Source organism: Acinonyx jubatus, chromosome C1 (assembly GCF_027475565.1).
Source record: "Acinonyx jubatus isolate Ajub_Pintada_27869175 chromosome C1, VMU_Ajub_asm_v1.0, whole genome shotgun sequence".
Classification (NCBI taxonomy): Eukaryota; Metazoa; Chordata; class Mammalia; order Carnivora; family Felidae; genus Acinonyx; species Acinonyx jubatus.
In genome coordinates, this window is record NC_069381.1 from 122,313,423 (window position 1) to 122,336,993 (window position 23,571).

At 39.7% G+C, this 23,571-nt stretch overlaps 1 protein-coding gene across 13 annotated transcripts in view; it reads right to left on the reverse strand.

Annotated features, from left to right (window-relative positions):
- The window catches only part of NCKAP5 (NCK associated protein 5), a 963,823-nt gene that overhangs the window by 274,763 nt on the left and 665,489 nt on the right, over positions 1-23,571 (reverse strand). For all 13 annotated transcript variants that reach the window (XM_027055919.2, XM_027055920.2, XM_053214923.1 and 10 more), the window contains one exon: positions 10,906-11,055. In XM_027055919.2, the coding sequence (XP_026911720.2) occupies positions 10,906-11,055 (150 nt within the window). The remainder of the gene's footprint in view (positions 1-10,905; positions 11,056-23,571) is intronic.

Below are 23,571 nucleotides of genomic sequence, written 5' to 3' on the forward strand. Positions count from 1 at the left end.
TTTTTATTCATGACACTCAGGTATGTTACTTAGAAGCGTCACATCTAGGACAGCTCAGACACCCACTGTGGAAAAAGAACCAAGATTTGGGGTTTTGTTTTCCAATTATACTCATGACATACTAAGCTTAATCATACTTTGTAGATAAGGATTAAAATGCTAATTGGCTGTAACTGAGCAAATTGAGGACTTTTGATTAATCAAGCCAGCCAGCTTTCAGTTTCTGACATCAAAATTTATACTCTCCAGGAAAAAAACAAGGCCACGGCTACATAACATTAAACCAACACACAATTAACAACACTTTGTTCTAATTATCTGTGGGCACAATTAATGTTGGCTCTATGGTTCATTTTTCTTCTTTGATGGCTCTTAAATATTTATGGAGATTAGTCCTTGATGCATTAGCCTTCTCTAAGATCTGGGGTTTTCTTACAAGCTCCCACGCAAATCTGAGTAGGGCAAAGTAACACATTTATGCAGATTAACTCCTGACATATTGGCTGTTTTCTAACATCCGAGGTATTTCCATCAAGCTTCCCCCCAGATCTGGCCCCACAGGGGCATTGTAGCCACAGGTGCCCTAACACTTGAGCCCACCACCTCCCACTGAGGACTTTTTCTTTCCCCTCAGCAGTTGGTCATAACCAATAAAAGGTTATGTCTTGATTGAACAAGCTTCCAGGAGCTGGAAGGCCAGAAGGGCTGCTGTAAAACAGTGCTGTAGATGCTAACAAAACCCAAGGTAAGAGGAATCCTCGGCTGCCTATTACTGGGGAGAGTAAATTGCAGACAAGCTGAGCTCCCTCGCATCAATAGTAAAAAGACAGGCAGAAAGACAAGGAGAGGCGATCAAAGGCTTTCAGTGATTGGTACAACTTCTGTTTATGGCACGCACGTATTTTTCTACACTCCAAAGTCAGTGGGGGCCTAAGTTTCAAGGCCATAAATATTCTCCCCAAGACTCAAAACTGTTCACACTGCCACTCGTGTGTTTGTTTGGCCATGTTATGTTATGCGGTAAGCGGGACTGAGGCTCCTGGGGAACTACAGCTCCAGGGTACTGTGGGGGCTGGAGGGGCTGGAGGGGCTGTTAGTTACAGATGTCTCTAGACAGATTGGAGGTATGATTAGACAACTCCATAAATTGTAAAAAGGGGGGGCTGGCACCTGGGTGGCTCAGTCAGTTAAGCATCCCACTCTTGATTTAGACTCAGGTCATGATCTCATGGTTTGTAAGTTCGAGTCCCACACCTGGCTCTGTGCTGATGGCAAGGAGACTGCTTGGATTCTCTTTCTCCCTCTGTCTCTCTGCCCCTCCCCTGCTTACTGTCTATCTCTCCGTCAAAAATAAATTTAAAAAATAAGCTTTTAAAAAAAAGAAGAAATATTGTTAGCTCTTAATATATATGTGTTGGGTAGATGGGTATTTCCATGCACTTGCACACAGAGGACAGGAAAAGTACCCTAGACTCAGGCAGGCCCACTTGCTGGTGGCTCCTTGAGACTTGTTCAGGCTTTGTTGCTTTTATCAAGGTAACTCCCTCTGCTTCTCCTCTTACTGTTTGCCTGTAAAATTTGCATACAGCCTTAAAAACTTGGTTCAAGTGGCACCTTCTTATCTCTATGCATTCTTGAAAACAATCCAGTCAGGTACTTTTATCTTGGTGTTTCATTGATTCTCGTACATAATTTTTAATTTTTTTGGAAATTTTAACACACGTTATTATTTTCATTATTTAAATTAGCATATTTTTGTCTTCCTTCCAACAGCGTGAATGTCTCAAGGACAGAGAACATGTTCCATGGATCTTTGTAAGTCCAACATCCCATAGCAGTGAAGGTCTAGAGATGCCAAAGAAGGGAGAGAGGAAGGAGTGGGAAAAGACAGAAAGAGGGAGAGAGTGGCAAGGATGAAGAAGAAGGAAGAAGAGAGAAGAAGGAGAAAAGGAGGAGGTGAAGGAGGATGTGGAAGGGCGTTAGAAGAAAGAAGATAAGCACAGAAGGAAAAGACTATATCTAAGCACCAACCTACCTTCCTGAGTGATATGAAAGCATTTCTGACATTTAAGTAACCAAAACACTAGAACTTTGCCAGATCATGGAATTGATGGGCCTATCAGTCGAGATGATCCACCCTCCAATGGCCAGGGTATGAACACATGCCAATGTCGCCCCTCTCTGGAGTCTGGGAGTTCTCACAGAACTACTAGAAAGAGGAGCAATCCTTTCACTGGTGTTGCTGATTCAGTGGGACACTAACCTGGAAGCTTCTGGTTGTGTCTTTGCCAACACATAAAGAGAGCCTGCGTAACAGTGAAACCCACACAGAGTTGCCTGGGTGGCTCAGTCCGTCAAGGGTCAGACTCTTGATTTTGGCTCAGGTCATGACCTCATGGTCATGAGAGCATAGAGTCTGTGTGGGATTCTCTCTCTCTTTGTCCCTCCCCTGTGTGCATGCACTCTCTCTCTCTCTCTCTCACTCTCTCTCTCTCTCTCTCTCAAAACAAACAACAAAAACAACAACAAAAACTTACAAAGAAGAATGGAACCTACTTAGAGGAAGGCAAAGCTGAGAGAGGGCAGCTGCTCCCTGACCGGCCTGAACCTCGGCATTCACCTGTGCCTCCAGCCATCGTTATACCTCAGTCTGAGTTCTGGCAACATGCTATTGCCTAACTCAGCCAGAGTAAAGCCTCTATGATTTGTGATTGAAAGAACAATCACAAACAATACTTTGAAAGAAGAGCAGGATGGCCTGCATGGTGAAGTTTTCCCAAGAATTCAGATCTCTGGAATTGCTTGAGCAGCCCCTGAACCATCCTACCATTTTATCCTGTACTGAATAACCAGGGTGGCTCCCTAAAGGGTGGCTTGGGGGCTTTTCCCTAACTGTGCTGTCCCCACCAGAGTCACATCTGGAATTATTAATTTCAGAGAGCCATTTATTCTTAATTAGATATGAAGAGATCTGCCTATTTGCATAACTTTAAATTTTTTTAATGTTTATTCATTTTTGAGAATGAGAGAGAGAGACAGAGACAGAGGGCAAGCAGGGGAGGGGCAGAGAGAGAGGGAGACACAGAATCCAAAGCAGGCTCCAGGCTCTGAGTCATCAGCATAGAGCCTGACGCGGGGCTCGAACTCATGCACTTTGAGCTCATGACCTGAGCCAAAGTCAGACGCTTAACCGACTGAGGCACCCAGGAGCCCCTAACTTTCTTAAAAGAATGGTCATATTCTAATATTATATTAAAATATATGCATAAAAGTCTTAGGTACCAGGATTTTCATCACAACATTATAATAATGAAAAAGTGTCAACAACCTAAGTATCTAAACCAGAGATTAAATAAATGGTACTCTGTATCCATTTGACAAATTTTTGCACAGCCATTAAATCCTATTTTAAGAATTAAGATAGAAAAATAATATTGATGTATTTATTACACGAAGGAGCAAGCTACTAAACTGTATAATGTGATATTTTATCATTTTCTAATTTGATTAAGTACAACAGAAAAAATGGAAATAGACATGTCATATAACATATTTCTGAGTGGTATGATTACAATCTCTATTGCCTTGTATTTTCCTTTCTATGATATGACTGCTACTTTTATAATCAGAAAATTGCTAGTAAAAAGTTATATACTGACATAGGATTTTTTTTTTAACTTCAAGCCCCTTTGCTGAAGAGAAGTTTTTGTCTCTAATCCTAGCTTTGTGATTGTTGCTAGGTGACCCACAGTTGGATACAAATTAATCAGGAGAAAGATATACAGCAGATGCTTTCAGACAGGGATGTCTGGAGTTACCTGTCAGCAGACTGTCATAGAATTTAAAGATGAGAAGGAAACAGTTAAGGATTTCTATTCAGACTACCACCAGCGTACTGCTTTATTCCTTTAAAATTTCCTTTTATGTTATCTTAGGATAGGAGAGGGTAAAAGTGAGAGGAAGGACAAGGTAAGAACTTAAAGCTAACTGGGAATGTTAAGAAATGACACCTCCTCTCATCAGCAGAGAGCCAAAGCTAAGCCCGGTGTATCACCCCCAATGCCATGTCAGGGGAGCCATCCAGGCAGGGCAGAAGATGCTTCAGAGCACTTGTGGTTACAAGCTTTCCTCAGGCTCCAACACACTCTGGCACTGAGCATGTGAGGGTGGGACTTCTGCATCTGAGTTTGAGCATTCATGGAAAGGTCTACTCAAGACTGTGTTTGGTACTGAACTGAACCTAAGGTGTTTGAGGAGCTTTTAATATCACCCTAAGACTCTACCATCTGTGGTTTTCAATCCTGGCTGTGCATCTCAATCTCCCACAGGGCTTGACGACAACACAGATGTTGATTCTCCATTTCAGACCTCACGCGTTGGAGTTTCCTGGGTTGTCATCTAGGCACCTAAGTATTAGAAGCTCGGTTTCTGCCCGGGTTTCATCCCCTGTGGATTTCACTCCTACATTTCTATTTCTCTCTCCTGCCTCAGGGATTTTGTCTTTTCCACCGCATCACTCCCATTGGCACACTAGCATGACCTGAACAGTACCCTGCTTTTCTCTGCTGTTGTTTTTAAGGGCTTGTACTGTGTCTCTCTTCAGGCAGGACTGTCCCCATGTCGGCCCCACTTCACAGGAAAACTTCTCAAAAGATCCTCCTGTATGTGTTTTCTCCACCTCCTTGCCATCCTACCCATTCACATCAGAAACTGTTGTCATCCAGCTTTTAGCTCTCCCCATCCCTTGCCAGAGTCAGTGATGGATTCCGTGCTTTATCTTTCTTATTCTGTTAATGGTACTGACAAGGCTGCCCTTGAAACACTTTATTCTTTAGACTTCTATGACACCTCACCTTTCTGATTTTTCTCCTACCTCACTAATGACTCTTTCCCAGTCTTGTTGGCTAGCTCTTCATCCTCTGCCGGACCTCTAATGGAGGAGCACCCCCGGGGTCTGTCCTCTGCCCTCTTAAGGTCCACATTTACACTTACTTCAGATGTGGCCTTATTAAGTCCCATAACGTAGAATGCCATCTATATGCTGATGACTCTCAAATCTATATGCCTCCAGCCCTGACCTTGGCCTTGAGTATCCAACTGCTTACCAAACAACATCACTTGAATGTTTAGTAGGAATCTCAGCTTAACATGGACAAAACAAACTGATGATAGTATATTCCTTTCCCCAAGTCATCTTTCCTCCAAGCCTGGCTCTTTTCAGAGATCTACTACAACCCCATATTCAGTTGCTAAGGCCCGAACCTAAAGGTCACTCTTGATTTCTCACATTCTCTTACATTCCACAGCCAATCCTTCAGTAATGCCAGTAGGCTTTGCTTCTAAAATACATACTTACTTGACCATTTCTTATCACCATAACATAGTGGAACCACACTGGAGTTCAAATTCTGACTCTCACACTTATTGACTGCATAGCGTTGGGCAACTTACCTAGCTTTTAGGGGCTCAGTTTCCTCATTTGTAAAATGGAGATGATAATCTTATCTACCCATCCCCACACTGTTATTATAAAGATTAAAATAGTGTGTGTGTGTATGTGCACGTGTGTGCATACATGTGTATGTCTATATTCACAGACAGGTAGATAAACTGGAACAGTGCTTGGACATACTAAGCTCTAAGTCAGAGCTTGCCACCACTGTCACTATCATTATTCCCCTCTAGTCCACTGGTCTAATGATATTATTATATATTATTATTTCCTATTAGTCCTAGGTACCCATTCTAGACCGGTCTACTAACACCTCCCATCTAGACTCTAAAACTACCTCCCACTTGGACTTCCTGTCCTGCTATTAGCCCACAAGCAGCAAGACTTGTCTCTCTAAAGCACAAGTCAGACCATGTTATTTCCCTAGTTAACGATCGCTGATGACTTTACTTTAAATTTATAATTATATTCAAAGTCTTTTCTGTGACTGTGGCCTATAAGATTTTAAAGGGTTTGGCCGTTTTCTACTCCTCCGAATTCATCTTCTTCCCATTTTTTAACCTTATACCTGTGTCCTAGGGCAAAGATCTTTCTTTTGTTTCTCTAACTTGCCAACTTTTCTACCATATCTAGGCTTCCTCACCTGCAGTTTCTCTTTGTCCTTTGTCCACTGTCCATGTCTTTATTCAGTTGTCTCCTTTGTGTTACTTATGGCCTGGTATCAGCTGCCATTGTAGGTAAATAACTCCTCTGTTTCTATTCTCCACTCTCCATAGACTATCTCACCTGACTTTTCTTTTTCAGAGTCACCCATTTGTCTATTTATCTGTTTGCTTGCTTATTTATTACTTAAGTGTGTAATTTCTGTCTCTGTTCTCTGGGGTTTTGGACCATGAAAATTGATCTACTCCTAGTGTTTGGACTATAGAAGGTATTCAATAAGTATCTATTGACTATGAACTCAACATATAATTGTGATGTGCAGACAGCTTTGAGAATTACTATTTTAAACTACGTCATTTTAAATAGGAATTACTGATTAGCAAAAATGCTTATGCTTAGCACTTTAATTGTCATACTTTCATGGAAAGGTAAAACTGAGTAGAAAAAGCTGTTATATACTTTAACAGATTTAATTGCCATATTTTTCTGCACAAAGTAAATCTTTTATATAAGAATCCAAGTTCTTCTGACCTTGAGGCTATAGCTAAGGCATCAGCATTTACCTGGAGGCTCAGAACTCCCAGGTTGTCTCAGGCCTGCTCTCCCTCTGGCTAGAGTCTGGGAATCAGTGATGCTATCAGAGTTGAGAGTGAGAAAAGGGCATGTCCAGCCCTTTTCTAGTCAGGTGTGCAGCTGGTCAATGAGTGACGAGAAAGGGCAAGTGGGAATGTGGGGAGAGGGGCCTGAGGCAAGCAAATCATGTATTTCAAGGAACATGCCCATAAGCAAATCCATAAGCAATCCTGAGGCCAAAACCCAGGGAAGACACAAGATCAAGTCAATGGATTGTGGAGGTGAAGTCTGGGAAAATCCCTTGAATCAGTGGTCAGGGATAGGGTTGGAGAGAGGGGTGGTCCTTTCACAGATGTGGCCTGTGACAGGGAAGTGCTACTGAAATGATGAGCTTGATCCTAAGTTGAGTAAGCAGTCTCTTAAACACAAGTCTTGGAAATGAAACATTTTTAGAAAACACTACAACTGGCACTATAAAGTTACAGAAAATGTGCAAGTGGCATCTGAATGACCCATGTGGCCCTTATGACACAGATATAAAATACACCAAATGGCTCCTCCACCAGATATCAGGACCCTAAACAAATATTACAATCTAGGGAGGGGAAAGTAGTTGCTGGGTGGTGAGGGTAATAGTCTACCCTTCTTCATGAACACTTGAAAATTACTGAAACCAAGATACTGAGCAGAGAGAAAACAATTGATAAGGGGAGGGGGAGGAGGGGATATTAATAATTATTTTGATTTCTGGCCCTGGAGCTGTTTTTGGAAGGTAAATATCTTATTTAGCAAAATACCTTGATGAATTCTGGGAATGGGATTGAATGAGACCAGAATTGGAGTACAAGGACAGAGTATAGAGCTCTGCATAATTAGTGATGGGGGCCTTGGCCATGGGAGAAGGAGCAGGTGGGAAACACCTGGCCACCTCCTGTGCCAGGAGACTAAGAAAGGGGCAAGGGAGAAATGCCCTGTAGCTGGAGGACTTGGAGGAAACAGCTAACTAAAGACCAAGTTCAAAGCCCTTAGCTTTGAAATATTCTGCCATGGAGTACCCTTTAGTGAATATGTGTCTCCATATGCTTTGTGGGGTTGGGTTTTGGAAAAATTAAGTAACAGGATTCTGTTTCACATGAGGTTGATTCTGAAAGGAAAAGAAAGAGGGACTGAAGCTGAATCATGTAGTAACTAAGCCCCAGAAAGGACCACAACAGGGAACAATCCTGGGGTGGGGCTGGGAACACTTGACTCTCCTCAGGTCAGGGAATAATGTGTTGGGATAATATGAACTCAATTCTCAAATTCAGGGGCTCCTCAGATATTTTTTAGGTAGCTTTTGAATATTATTGCAATATTAATCATGAACATAATATTGGAATTTAAGTCTATGAATCTTCTTCTTTTGCACACTTTCCTGGGAACTGTGTGGGGAGTAGGAATTAAGAAAGGCTGATTTCCATCAGCCTATGGAACATCCCTCTCTACTTCCTCTAACACCAGGAGCCAAGAGATTAGGGTACACAAAGGTGAGTGTTTCAAAAATACACTGATGAAAAATATTTTTTGTTTTCCTAAAATCTTGTTATATAACATCAAATTTTGCCAAAGTAAGTTTGAAGCATTATGGTTAATTCCCCTGCCATCTTCCAGAGGAACATTTTGTTAAAGTGTATACATCTGGGTGGGGGGACTATGCCCAGCTCTGAGTGCATTCAATTTTCCTACAATAACTGCTAACTGAAGCAAAAGATCCTATACAGAAAGCACATGTAATAGATGTTTAAACATTAAATTAAGTAAAATATTAAATTCATATGTAAACTGTATGACACATATATATGGTTTGTATGTGTATTTTATATGCACACACATATATATTAATTAAAAATATAAATATATATAATGAATATCTATTTTTATTTTCCTTTCAAATAGATGGTGGTGAGCATTGTGGGCAAGGATAGAGTTCAGTTAATATTGAGCAAAAAATTTTAGGAAACGAGCAGTGACATTGTGACCAGAAGAAACTAATTTAGAAAATAAAATATTTTTGTGGATTAAAATTGTGCGGATTAATCACACTTAGAGATATCATCAATTGCATCCAACTAATGGACGCAAGACTTGTGGCCTGAAGTATAAAGATCTCCGTGAATGAAAAAAAAATACTGTTTCTCTCTTACTCAGCGAGGGTTTAAGAAACATTTGCTGCCAAAGATATTTTTAAAATACCTCTTAGCTTGATTAAATAAAATGTCCTTCACAAAGTTGTCTCAGTGACAATTAGATGAACTAAGAGCAACTGTCACTATAGTTAGGAATAGAACTAACAATTTAAGCACATGGTTCTGGGGAAATAAGAAACTGTAGTATCAACTCATTTCTACTATTACATCCAGGTAATTCAAACTCTAAACGAAGCTATGATTTTCTCAAAAGTCTCAGAGAGCAACCTCAGTCTCCCTTGAGAAGGTTTTCCCACCTTCCTCAGTGACTGTCTGAGAAATGACACAAGTATGAGAAGCTTTGGGAAATAAGGTTGATTCCTGGCTGTTTGCCCCAGGGGAGCTGCCAGAAGCTCCCTAAACTGACTTCTCTTGTGCCCCATGTTTGGTATCAATTGCTTAACTTGTCAATCCTTACTCACTCATTTGTGGAGTAGCTCAATTTTTTCATTCATAGTTCTTGTGTTAATCATTATAACCAGGTAAATAAGGACAAAAGTGATTTAGCAGAAGTCAGGAGCCTTGCAGTAGGTGGATGGAGGAGACCATGTGCCAGGCACCGCTGTGCAGACATTAACTCTGCATCAATGCCCTATAAGGTAGGTTACTGTTATGATCCCCATCTTTGCAGTTGAGTAAACAGAGGCACAGAGAGCCTAGTGAACTTACCAAAGATTTCAAAACTAGAAAGTAGTAGAGTTGGGATTCAAAAACAAAAAACAAAACAAAACAAAAAACCACATGAGAATCTGGCTCCAAAGTCCATAATCTTAACTCTTTTGCTTTACCTTTGCTGAGGCAATTAGTGTGGAAAGGGCATGCTCACTATAGACAACATGGTAGATTGGAGGCAGAATTGCAGTAACCAAGCATAGGAAATAAGACCTCTCTGGGGTCTTGTTTCTTCACATTAATTTTCAGGCTTCTGCAGACCCTACTGTTGAACTATATTTTGTAGATGTTAGCTGAAGGATCCTTGCACCTAGTTAAGATGAGATGCGCTCACCATAGGCTGGTTTAAAAGTAATTGTTCCTATTCTATGCTAAATCAACTCATAGAAAAAGGCATGTTCACTGAGTCTTTCAGCATGTGAGATATCAATCAAGAATAACTGGAATGTGGGGTCCCTGAGTGGCTCAGTTAGTTAAGCATTCAAGTTTGTCTCAGGTCATGGTCTCATGGTTCATGGGTTCAAGACCTGTGTTGGGCTCTGTGCTGACAGCTCAGAGCCTGGAACCTGTTTCAGATTCTGTGTCTCCCTCTCTCTCTGCTCCTTTCCCATTCATGCTCTGTCTCTGTCTCTCAAAAATGAATAAACGTTAAAAAAATAAAAAAAAGAATAACTGGAATGTTCTTTGAAGACTTCTATAAATGTTCAGGATTTAGCACTTGCAGGGATGTCAAAGGCCACTAAATAAAAGACCAGTGGTTCCAAAGCGCTCTGGAGGCTCCAAATCCTCCTTAAAGTACCCTTAGCTCAGCCTCACCTCTACATGTATCTGTTTTCTATGCTAAATTTCCACATAGGTTGTTATTGTTTTTGTTTAAGACATGCTTCAACTACTTAAAATTTTTTTTCTTGCAATCATCTTTATATAGTAATGGATATTTTATTTATTCACTCACTCAAGTATTCATTATATTAGGCATTGGGAAAACAAAGTGAAATACCACACAGCACCTTCCCTTGAGTGCATGCCATTTTAGGAGTACTGATCCAGTTTGAGGGCTGAACTGAATTTGAAATGAATTATTGTCCTATGTACACTTAAGGCATTCCAATCAGAGTCACTAGGGCAAGACTCTCAGTGCTACAAATTTTAACCGCTTACTCATCAATTGCAAATGATTCACAATGGGAGATCTTAGGATCCTATTTGTCTAGGAGAACCGAGAAAGGAAGACTTATTCTCACTCAAAACCAATGTTAATAAAAGAAGCAGAGCACTGTCATTTTTCCTCAAACATGAAAAAATTGTTTCATTTCTTACCTCTAGAGCTTTCAATCTTTCCAACAGCAGTTTGGTGTTTTCTTTCCCATCGTCGACACTGCTGCTTTCACTCCTCGAATCCTCATCCACCACCATGTGAAGACCTTCCAAAGCTTCCTTGTGTTTTCTCTCTTCCTCTGACAGTTTTTCCTGAAGTGAGAAAGAATTATTGCTTACGGTAATCTTCCCTGAAAAATAAACAAGAGTCTAAGGCATAAAAGTTTGGAACCTCTCTATTGCTTTTGCATTCTTTTGGGGCTGAGGTAGAGAAGATTTTGTTAAACAAATTCTCAGTGGTGCTTATATTAGTAAAACACAACAGAAAAATTAATGAATCCTGGCAGGATAAAGCCATTGGGTCAATACCTCTGAATGCACAAGTCCTCTACCCTGTTGGAGTTGACCCAGCCAACAAAAACCTTAGGATGGGATCATGCAGTTAATCCGTTTTTAGCTGCACCATGGAATTCAGCTGTACTCTAAAACTGGGAAAAAAGAATAAATCAACCCTTATACCTTGATTTGTGAAGAGCTTAGCTCCAAAACATAAGATCATTAAAGTCACTGGACATGCAACTATTTAATTATTCTAAGGGAAAATAAAGTATTATGAAATATTGAAATGATAGTGATTTCAGATTTCTAAGCTGAAACCAATTAGTTCCTTTGGCTTGATGACACAGCTCTTAAGGACCCTTTAGTTCCTTTTCTAACACTTCAGGATTTGTCGTATAGCCTTGAGGCAGACATAAAATGTTGTTATCTTGTCTTTCCTCCCTGTTGGAAGCTCCTCACTCAACCTTATCGCTGGCAGCTTTGGGAAGTTGAGAAGTGTTAATTTGAGCCTTATGATTGCCTCTTGTTTTCAAGGGAAAAAGAAATGTCAAGAGAATATCATATGAAAAGAAAAATCTCATCCATTCTATACATATATTAATACCCATGTGCTCCGGAACCAGGTGACATCATTCCATCACACTATTTAATTCTAACAGCACACTGCAGAAGTCCTTGTCTTAATGCAACTGGTTGTCAACCATGTGGGCTAAATTGCAACATCAGAGGTGAGAGACTTCTTTACATTTAGCACTAAATAAAATCATTTATAAATAAGAAGCACAAAAGCTAGAATTCTTAACCTCTATGTCCCTGTACAATCTACTTACAGGGGGAAAATTCAGGTTTTCAAACTGTTCCCAAACTGTTCACAAAAGTGCTTTGGAGGCTCCAAAAATGTTTAACTTATTTTTGAAAATAAATTATAAATTATGTAAAATATGTCTTAAAGTATAAATACATATATATAGATATACATGTATTTGTATATAGGTATATACATATACCTGGAGACCACATGGTAACTTGACTCATGCTACTCTTTTATACAGATTTCAAGATATAATTTCTTCTGTCATCTCTCTGTAGAAATGCACAATTGGTTAGGAAGGTGAGAGCTCTTTATGAAATCAGGCCTCGGCATGTTTAACCACATACAACAGGCAGACATGTTCACTTCTATAGCACATATATTTCAGCCCAGATAAATGTCAGGCAAGTTTAAGGTGGACATCCTCAGGGCAGGGCAAAAATCCAGGTTATGACAGCATTTTTATAGCTTTGATTCTTTAAGGTCTGGTCACTTGTCACACTTTCATTTCCATGATAAGGAACATAAAGTATATACAGTTATCAATTGAAATGAAGAGGTCCTTTTATTTCTCTTTTAAGATTTGAGACTGTAATTACAGTCTCAACACTAAACTTAGGTTGTAAAGCAAGTCATGTTTTAAAAAATGGCATCTACATCTATTTCTCTGTGTGAATCATGGTTTGCTCGTTCCTCCAATTCCACATGTTTTTTCTCCCCCTTCCTCCCTTTATGTCTTATAATAATTAGGATTCTACACCTAATTAAAACAAACAAGAGCTACTGGTGTGGAGAATGAGAAACCAAAAGACTTGGTTATATGACAACCGGATTCCAGATCTACCATTTACCTGCTTGGCAAATAATCTTGGGCAAACTCCTTAAATTTCAATAGCTCTTGGTTTCTATGTCTTCTAAATACCTAAATGAGGTTAATGCCCAAAAATAGAGCATACACACATATTTAGTCAATTCTCATTATTCCTGATAATTCTGTTCCATAAAGTTGCCATGAATTTATTAAAATTCTGTTCCATAAAGTTGCCATGAACACTGAATTAGCAAATACTGCTTCTAGGGAAAATACAGGGTATTTTCCTACAGGGTAGGCAACATTGTCAGCACTAATCAATACATAGTCTTTTTTTTTAATTTTTTTTTAACGTTTATTTATTTTTGAGACAGAGAGAGACAGAACATGAACGGGGGAGGGACAGAGAGAGAGGGAGACACAGAATCGGAAGCAGGCTCCAGGCTCCGAGCCATCAGCCCAGAGCCCGACGCGGGGCTGGAACTCATGGACCGCGAGATCGTGACCTGAGCCGAAGTCGGACGCTTAACCGACTGAGCCACTTGATTTATGAGTGTTTCTACTTAAAGATACCTTATTTAATATGTATTGTTAATTCATTTACATTGAACTAGCAGCCTACAGTTCTACAATGCATACCTGAACAAAGTTATCTAACACCTGTTTTCTCCATAAGGCACATCACAGCCTTCTTACACTTAGGAACACTAAGTAGCATTTCAGTCCTATGTTTGGAGGCCATTTTGAACAGCAAAATCACTAATAAAAAGCATAAAATATGAAAAGTGTGGTACTAAATAGAACACCAAAGGACATTTATTTACAGTAGGAGATCAAAAACAAGCAGGCAGAGTGGTGCCTTGTTTGACCTCAGCCGGGAATGTGTGTGTTAGGTGACTCAGAGTTTTCACTGTTCTGTGAAATTTACCATCAAAGCACTGCACATATTGACTGCAACCAAATTTTAGGGAGTAGATGAATTCAGAAATACAAAATCCAGACATAATGAGGATTGACTGTAGACACACACACACACACACACACACACACACAAAGTGTCTAGGCACAGTGCCTAAATATTATTATATGAAACAACTGGAAACGATTCAAGATGATATAGATTATATGTGAGTGCTTAGATTACATAAAATGCACGAGTGATTTTACACAGTTTGAAGAAAGGGCGATCAATGAGGACTGTGGGATGTAATTTCATGGTAATGTAACATGACTTATGCTTTGATACAGTGATCCAACTTGAATAGTTAAAGAGACAAACAGTGGGATTTTTTGGTTGAAGAGAAAACTGAAACAAAGGCCCCCAGGAAGGAATTAAGTTTTGTCCCTACTGGTTTATGAGAAAACCAGTTAGATTATATTAACACACAAAAATATAGAGAGAGTAGGTGAGTACAGGATTGTAGAGTAAAAAGAAAGGATTCTGGGAAATGAGTAATAAAAATTCAGACACCATTCATTAATTTGTTCATCCTATAAATGTTTATTGAGTGTGAACTATTGGCCATTTGCTGTTCTAGGTGCTGGATATATGGCAGACATGACAAAGTTCCTACATTCCATGAATTTATATTCTAATGATGGGAAACATTCCTAACGCCAAATCAAATCAAGAAGTTATATAATTGTAGCTAGTGGTAAATGCTATGAAGAAAATAAAACAGTATGATGTATGGTCAGCGGTGTGTCTAAAGAAAATTTTTAGATATGGTGATATCAATGTAAGGTGTACCAGCATAAGAGGAGGTGGCCATGTGAGCTGAGACCAAATGATGAGGAGGAAGAAGTCAAGCAACGGTCTGGGATAAAAGCATTCCAAACAAGTTAGAGCAAGGCCAGTGTCCAGAAGCAAGGCTAAGCTTTCCTTGCTGACCAGCTAGGAAGGAGTCCGTGACTGTAAGAGCATAGTGACTGTAAGAGCAAGAATAGTAGGAAATGTCATCAGAGAAAGAGTTAGAACATGGGAGGTCTTGCAGAGCATGAAAGGAGTTTGGATTTTATTCCAACTGCAATAGAGAACTGGAGGCTAATCAGGGAAGTGAAAGATTCTGGTTTACATTTTAGAAACCTCATCCTGACTGCCACAATGGGCTACAAAAGGAAGGAGCTAGGAGACTGGCAGGGACACCTTTATATAGGAAGAAATAAAAACTAGGAACACTGTGAACTTTTTAAACAAAAAATTTCCCAAAACAGTTCTCATACTAGATGGAAGGTCAGAAGCCCTGGATTCAAAGCCCAGCTTTTACATGTTTGCACCTTAATGGGAAAACCATCCAACTTTGTTAGTTCTCAGTTTTCACCCAGATGTGAAATGAAGCAGTTGGACTAACTGCTCCTTCCATGGCTAAAGCTCTAGCAATTCAATTGCACAACACAATTTTCAGGAAGGAAATGTCAATATGCTCAATGGTGGCAGAGATGACAGGAGAACAGAAAAAGAGCCTCTACATTTTGTAATAAGAAGGTTATTAGTGGGGACCTGAGAGCTAAAGTGTGATGATGGTACCCACATTGCCAGTGGTTAAGCAAAAAGTGAAAAAAAGAGATAATAGAGGCAATTTTCGTAGATGCTTATCTGAAAGTCTGGCAGGGATGGGAAGGAAATACAAAAAACCGTAGCCAAAGGGCATCACAGAGATAAGAGGAAGCCTTTCTCAAGACACAGAAAACTGAGCTGTTTGAGGAAATAAAGAGAAGAGGGACAGCATAGGTGGGAATGGTGAAGAGGAGACCTCCTAAGCAGAGGGGGCAGAGGATGAAGGACACTGATGGAAAAGTCAAGGTTTTTCAAATGTGGCCCCCTGAAAAATATCACTTTGCAGCTTAATTCCTGAGTTAGTGTTTCTATATCACTGGTTAATGTCTAGCTTAAGTTCTTAAAGAATGAAGATCTCAGAAACCAGGCAACACAAGGATGAGAGTGACCAGGGAAGAGATGGGAGCCATTAAAGGGCATAACACAAAGCAACTACAGCTGAAACCACAGAACACTGAGAAAAATGGGGCCAAACACAGGCTCAGAATCATTCCACCCCAGAGGTGAGGGAGTTGGAGTTTTTAGGCACCAACCACATAAGAATCAATGGTTGTGGCTACCTGCTGGGATGTCAGTTTCCTGGTATTTCCAGCCTGCCATAGGCAGTGAAACTATGCATACTTCCCACATAGAAGTACCCCCTGGCACAGACACTGATAGCTGGAAGTCAAAGGAGTACTCTAGATGATTCTGGAGCATGGGCAGGGCACTGCCAATGTCAATTACAGGCAAAGAAGAGACTTGCAACTGTTGTGATATGACACTGTCTAAGAAAGAAAGACATATCTGTCCACTGCTTAGACCAGTCACCATCCTAAAAGCACACTTTGCTGTGTTCTGTACTGTAAATGCCCTGAAACCAATCTGGAAGGTAGGATGATCTTTCCTGTCCTTTCCTTCACTTTTGTGTCCTAACCACTTACTGGTGTGAGAATGTTAGAGTATAATGTAACAACCAGAAAGAGGGAAGATAGAAAGGACATATACTACATAAGTAGGTGAGCAAGAGAAAAATAAGCAAAGAGAAAGTGGTGGAAGAGAGAAAAATCTGAGAGAGCTGGAAACACAGCTATACCGTACTTGACAGATCACTACTGTCCATTTCAGAAAAGCTAGCTACTGAATTTATATTAGATGTATAAAAGCATGACAATATATTTTTTAAATCAAGTATCTGTATTCTATCCACATGTAAATAACTCATTTCAACCAGATTTTAGTTTCTTTGCTAAATAATCATCTGTGATACACATGGCAAGAGAGAAGACAAAAACATCTGGTTGTGAATGAAATATATTCTCTTGAACCTCCACGTAGAAATAAATAAATAAATAAATAAATAAATAAATAAATAAATAAAAATAAGCCAAGTCTACTCCTGAGGATGTCAAACTGTGAACAGAATAAGTTGATTCCAGAGGTGACCTGTTTTCATGTTTTAGTTCTTTATGGACTTTAATCAGCAGTGAATTCTATAAAAGTGAGGCCACCACACAAACAACTTTCACTCCCCACATATTTTATATATGGTTGAGACCATAAGCTTGTTTGCCTCAACAAATACCAGCCAGTATGCAGGAAGCTAAAGATTTAGGAGCTCAGTTACTCTCCAAGGGTTTAAATCAAACTTTGCCTTGTCAGTACATAAAGCAATCCTTAGCGCTGTAAGTTTCTCTAAGTGGTTACCAGGGTAATGATTCACTTTTGGGGGAGCCCTCATCTTTTGTTCTCAAGTGGTCAGCATCATCAGGCCTGTGTAAAATAATATCAATCAACACAAAGCTCTGGGTCATATCGGTTCATCTCAGACAGATGACAGTCCAGGGAGCAGAGAGCATGCAGCGTAGCTCTTCAATGATGGCCAGCGACTGTTCACTCAAAAACACTGTGGAGGAAAACGATCATAATGCCCTTCCCCCAAAAGCATCTTTTACTCATCTTTGGGTCACCAGTTTCCCCCAGCCCAGCACACAGTGGGACCCAAGGAAAGTTTCATGTGGTCACCTTACTCAATAACTAGTTAATCCATCCATCCAATAAATAATTACTGAGCAGCTCCTATGTGCCAGGCACTGTGGAAGATGTCTTGGGAAGAAAGGTGAATAAAAACACAGGTGACCCCTGTTCTCGGGAGCATAGAGTCTTGAGGAAGGAGACAGTTACTCAAAATGTCACAAGCAAATGTAAAATAGTACGGCTATACGCATTGTGAGGAAGACTTTTCAGTTTCTCCAAGAACAAGTAACAGAAGGATGCAAAAGAAAGGCCAGAAAAGTGTGGGAGTTAGCCAGGAAATGACTATGAGTTGGGAAGAAGAGAGGTCAGTTTAAAAAGTCTGAAAGGAGGCCTGATGGGCTGATGGGACTATGCCACAAGTCAAGGAACTTTCCCTTTACCCTAAGGTCAGTGGGAAGCCATTGTTTTCCTCTGCACACCTGTGTATGTGCATGTCGAAGAGGTGACAGTGTAGATTTGTGTTCTCGACTAGCCCTGTGGTACACTGTGAAGGATGGATTGGAGGGAGGTTAGCATAGATGTGGGGAAGATAAGATACTACTGCAATCATCTAAGTAGGAGTTCACTGAACGATGATTAAAATGACAATTTCACAAAATGAGACCTCATAGTTTGTAAATCATCTTGTAATTTTGGTTGTTTAGTAAGAAGCTCCTCCCACAATGACAAATAACTAACACTTCCTTGGGTCACTGTTGTTCACGTAGTGGGCCAACAGCAATTGGCATCAGAGTCAGGGTGGCAGTGACAAGGAAGAAGTGTTGTTTGTTTAAAACGCAGATACCTTGGCCAACTATGGCACTAGTCAGTCACAGTGTCTAGGAGTGGGGCCAGGAATCTTTAATTTTAGAGAACACCCCAGGTGATTCTAATCCATGCTTAAGGATCTCTGGATGAAATGCGTAAGCATAAAACATAAATCACTTCAGATAAGCTTTTATGGCTGCATATTTAATTCTTTATAAATTAATATGTAAAATGGACAGATAACTAATCATCCAAACCAATACCCACTGGAGACTAAAGGGGGATAGTGGCTATTCGTAGTAAATTAGGACAGTAGGTATAAGCCAGGCAAACTGGGATATAGTCACCCATAACTTGCTAAATCCTACTTCAGTAATAGATGTCAAATATTGACATATAATAGAAACCACTCTATATTAGTGAGACAAGATGCCCTTGGGAAATTCCTATTTGAGGTCTGACACTTCAGTGCCCACCATGTTATGATTGTTCCTTCTCACAGATGGCATTAATAGTTTATAACTATTAATTCTGCAGCAAGGAACACTAAATTTCCAAGAGATAGTTTCTACATGTGCAGTGTGAAAGAGATACAACTCCTTTGCTGGGAAAGCCTTCCTAATTTAAAAATAATGCTTGCTTTCCCCTTTCTTTGTATTGAAAACATAAGGAGAAATCTGTCCATTAGAGATTTACATGAGGTAGGAAAGAGGCAGCTGGTTGTCACAATGATAGTAAGAAAAGTGATGAAAGAAGTTTAAACCTTCTGGCCCCTTCCCCCTCTTCAGTCCCACTGGGAGTGTAGTTGCCTGGTTATGGTACAAAGGCTTGACTTCAAGATGGTGGCCCTGTTGTCTCCTACCCCATCCCTGGGGTGTGATGCTAGGTCAGTCCAGGACTGTAAGGACAAATGAAGCACCCCAAGTCAGGGCAGAGGTAAGAGGCACTGTGTGTCACTATGTTGGCATTTTATTGGACAGGAGGAAAGGAGAGTCAACCTCATCCATTTCTTGAGGGCCAACAAGTTCCATGTCACTGTGATCTATTCTGATCCACGGTGGGAACAAAGGCCCTTTGTATCCAACTTCAGAATAAGTAGAAATAAGAAATCTACTTTATAGTCCTAGCTGTGCCACTAAACAGCTGTGTGATTTTAGTCAAGTCACATAATTTCTCTGTCCCTTGATTTCTTCATCTGTGAATAAAAAGCACAGAAATAGACTAATCCAAAGGTCTCTTTAAATTTATATGATTTTGGGGCGCCTGGGTGGCTCAGTCGGTTAAGTGGCCGACTTTGGCTCAGGTCATGATCTCGCAGTCCGTGAGCTCAAGCATCGCGTCGGGCTCTGTGCTGACAGCCCAGAGCCTGGAGCCTGTTAGATTCTGTGTCTCCCTCTCTCTGACCCTCCCCCGTTCATGCTCTGTCTCTCTCTGTCTCAAAAATAAATAAACATTAAAAAAAATTAAAAAAATTATATGATTTTGATCATCTGTAAAAACTCAGCTTGGGACGATAAGTATATAAAATACTGCTGAAAGTTTAGAGATTTTAATACAGAATTCTATTAAGATTAGATCCAAAAGATACCTCACCTCCTAAAATCTTTGTGCTTCTTTTCCAGCATGTATTTTTCTCTCTTTATCCTTTTTTTTCCCTTGAAAAACCCATTCCTCTTTTTGCTGTGTACTTCTCTTGGGCCCTAAGATACAAGTCACCTAATGTGGGGCGCCTGGGTGGCTAAGTCAGTTTAGCATCCGACTTCAGCTCAGGTCATGATCTCACGGTCCGAGGGATTGAGCCACATTGGGCTCTGTGTGCAGACAGTTCAGAACCTGGAGCCTGCTTCAGATTCTGTGTCTCCCTTTCTCTCTCTGCTCCTCCCCTGCTCATCCTCTAGCTCTCTCTCTCAAAAATGAATAAACATTAAAAAAATTAAAATGTTAAAAAAAAAAGAAGTCACCTAATGCAACCTTTGCATTTAGCACATTCCATTCCCTGCCTGTAAGAAACAAAAAAGGTCTGGTGAGCAACAGTAAGAGAGTTTAGGGAAAGACACTTCTAACACTCACAGGAAATGATGCCCAACCAGAATCCTTTCTGAGGGCATTTGCTGATGGGAGGAATGACAACAAGCATCTACTGGTCACCAGGCTTTAGAAATTTTTTTTAAAAAATTACTCATCTATCAATTTTTATTATTTTTTAACTCTGATGATTGGCATAAAGCCAACACACAGACACAGTGGGTGGACAGTAGTGATAGTTTTACTCTGTTCTAGCATATTACTTACTTTCTGATGGGGACTACCTTATCTCTTAGTCCTGCTCAAAAAAAAAAAAAAAAAAAAGAAAGAAAAAAAGAAAAGAAAAAGAAAAAGAAAAAGGAAGGAAGGAAGGAAGGAAGGAAGGAAGGAACCCACCTCAAGTACCCATAGTTTTCTAACCTGTAGACAGCAAAACAAAACCAGGGTGAATGTGAAGACACATTAAATTATCCAACCTTGGAAAGCTAGACAGTTGTAGAAGTTGGATTAGAGTTATTTCATTTTGAATATCCAACCATGTGTTAAATCCACTGACTAATTAATGGTAAAAATACTTTAGGACCGATCACATAAAGCAGAGACTTGGGAGATGTTAGCACGAAACGTCAAGTTCCTTTTAGGAAGTCAAAGGTACAACAAATAGCATCTAGTATTGGTATAACACCTCGGAGTTAAACCAAACAACCCCATAATACCATTTTCCATGCTCAGAGCAATGGGGACATAAGGCAGTCTAGACCCCCTTTACAGACAAGAAAACAAACTCTAATAGGCTATTAAGTGATTTGTTAACAGGAAGTCGGAGATCAAGAATTTAAAAGCAGTTCTGATTTCCAATGCCATGCTCTTTCCACAGACTCAAGTTCTTTCTTCTAGACTTTCTCATGCACCCATAGATTCATCCTATGTGGTAATTTTATCTGAGAATCGGGATATTTATCTAACTATGAACCATGCTGCTAACAACATCTCTTCCAAGGCTCCTGGGCCATTCCTCTAGGGAGTGGGTGACTTTACAGAGATGTCAGGTTTGGCCTTAGACTATCAGCAGAACAGGTTTAACAAACCACTACCACTTCCATAGTTAATGATGATTCAATTAGTTCAAAATATAAACACACACCATGATACAAGCTAAATGGAAATGTAGAGGCCAATCGTCTGGCCGACAGCCACCCCAGTGCACACTCGTGGCTTCAGCTTCTAGGATTTATTTACTCATTTGTTTTCTGGTGGTGGGGAGGGTGTACAGAATATATTGTCACTTTAGATAGCACTTCAGCAAATACTGTAACAACATTCCCAGGGACTGCTAGCAGCTTTTGTTCAGTACCAGCATACTAAATTTTAAAGGGGGAAAAATAGCGCCATATAAATCACAGGATTTTAAAAGAACATCCCAATTTGTTCACAGTTTAACATTACTACTGTCAGGCAAAACATATAAAACTCTTCTTTTTCATCCCCGGATTTGACTTACAAAGTGAACCAAGCACACAGTAAAATCCCCAAGATTAAATGTGTATGATGGATAAGAGAACAAAGTGTTTTCTTTATGTCTCTAATATGAACCCACGACCACTGGCATATCAATTCACATCTACTCCACATTATTCTCCACTCAAAACACTCCTCAATGTTGCAAACTATCTTCCATATTGAACAGTTCTGTGAAGTTACGTTAATAAATTTTCAGATGATGCTTTTATTGTCTGTTCCATCTATCAGCAACATTTATTTCCTCAAAAAAAAAGTTCAATTCTAAAGGCACTTTACATAAAGGAAAACTCTACTGTGGGAAAGGATGGTGTAAAAAACTGGGCCATAATTTTCATTAAAGGTATGCTCCAGATGGCTGGACATCTAAGAAGATTAACAACAGAAATTACATGTTTATAGTCCCTGGATGGTTGTCTGAGTGTAACCTGTGCAGAAAGAAACGAACAGCAGTCAGACTGTCATGTAGATGAGGAATTTCAGTGGCTAATGGTTAAACTTAAACACTCGGGGCTCATTAACAATAACTCATAAATTAATGTCAAAATTTGCACCCAATCTTTCTCTTCCTCCTCTGCCCCCTCGTGCCCTGTTCCCATTTTGTGAAAGAATTCATAGGACAGGGGATCCAGAGAGGCTCGAGTGGGAGGCTGAGCTCATGAATTGAGCAATGGCCATCCCAAAATGAACTGATAATTAGGCATTAACTAGTTAGCAGTATGTGGGTTGCTATATTACTGATGTCTTTATATATGTCTTCAATAGCTATATGTCTGAGATTCCTGGAGAACATTTTAATTTAAAGTAAATTCAAACAATTTAAACTTTTCTCTCTGTCCCCATAAATACACATTGTTGTATGACCAATATGTCCAAATTTTTGTTTCAGAAAATATGGTCAACACTATATATATATATATATTTTGATCACTGATGGCAGAAATTAATTTATCTTCTGTGTCTGTTAAACTCAAGTGAATTGGGAGGGAATTTTGCTTCTGCTAAGAGAGAATTCTTTAAGTGCTCAAATATAATAAGAAGAGTAACAACAACAACAACAACAACAGCAGCAGCAGCAGAGTGCCTGAGTGGCTCAGTTAAGTATCTGACTGTGGCTCAAGTCATTATCTCCTGGGTTCTGAGTTCAAGCCCTGTGTCGAGCTCTGTGCTGACAGCTCAGGGCCTGGGGCCTGCTTTGGATTCCATTCCTCTCTGCCCCTCTCTTGCTCTCTCTCTCTCTCAAAAATAAACAAACATTTAAAAAATTTAAAAAAATAACAATAGAACAACAACAAAATAGTTCATATGGAGAAGAGACTTTATCATTCTAATTTCAGTAAACAGACACTGTATGTAGTTCAACTGCTCCCAATTATAATTCAAGACCTTCAGGGGCAGGAATAACATTTTACATATCACACCACATCACTACACCCTGCACAATACAGAATGCACTCAATGAATATCCAATATTGTCGAAAATGATGATGTTTAATGAGGATGATATTACCTTGTTTTACTTCTAATGATACTGTGTGTAATATTAATGCTGAATGACTTAAATATTCATAAGAACTTTCGACAGACAACTATTTTTAAGCAAGTATTGTGCCATTAGAAACATAAAGCAATGGACTGATAGAATATTTGCATAGAAGATAAAAGCACCATTAAATTGATTTCCACTCTTAGAAAACGAGATTTTGCAAGCTTCTCCTTTAACTGACATGCCCACCAAATGTATCTCATACAGGAACACGTCAACTTTTAAGCCATAAAGTTATCTATCCTAAAATATCCTGGGAATTTCTGGAGACTCATAGACCCACTCCTAGCAAGGCATTG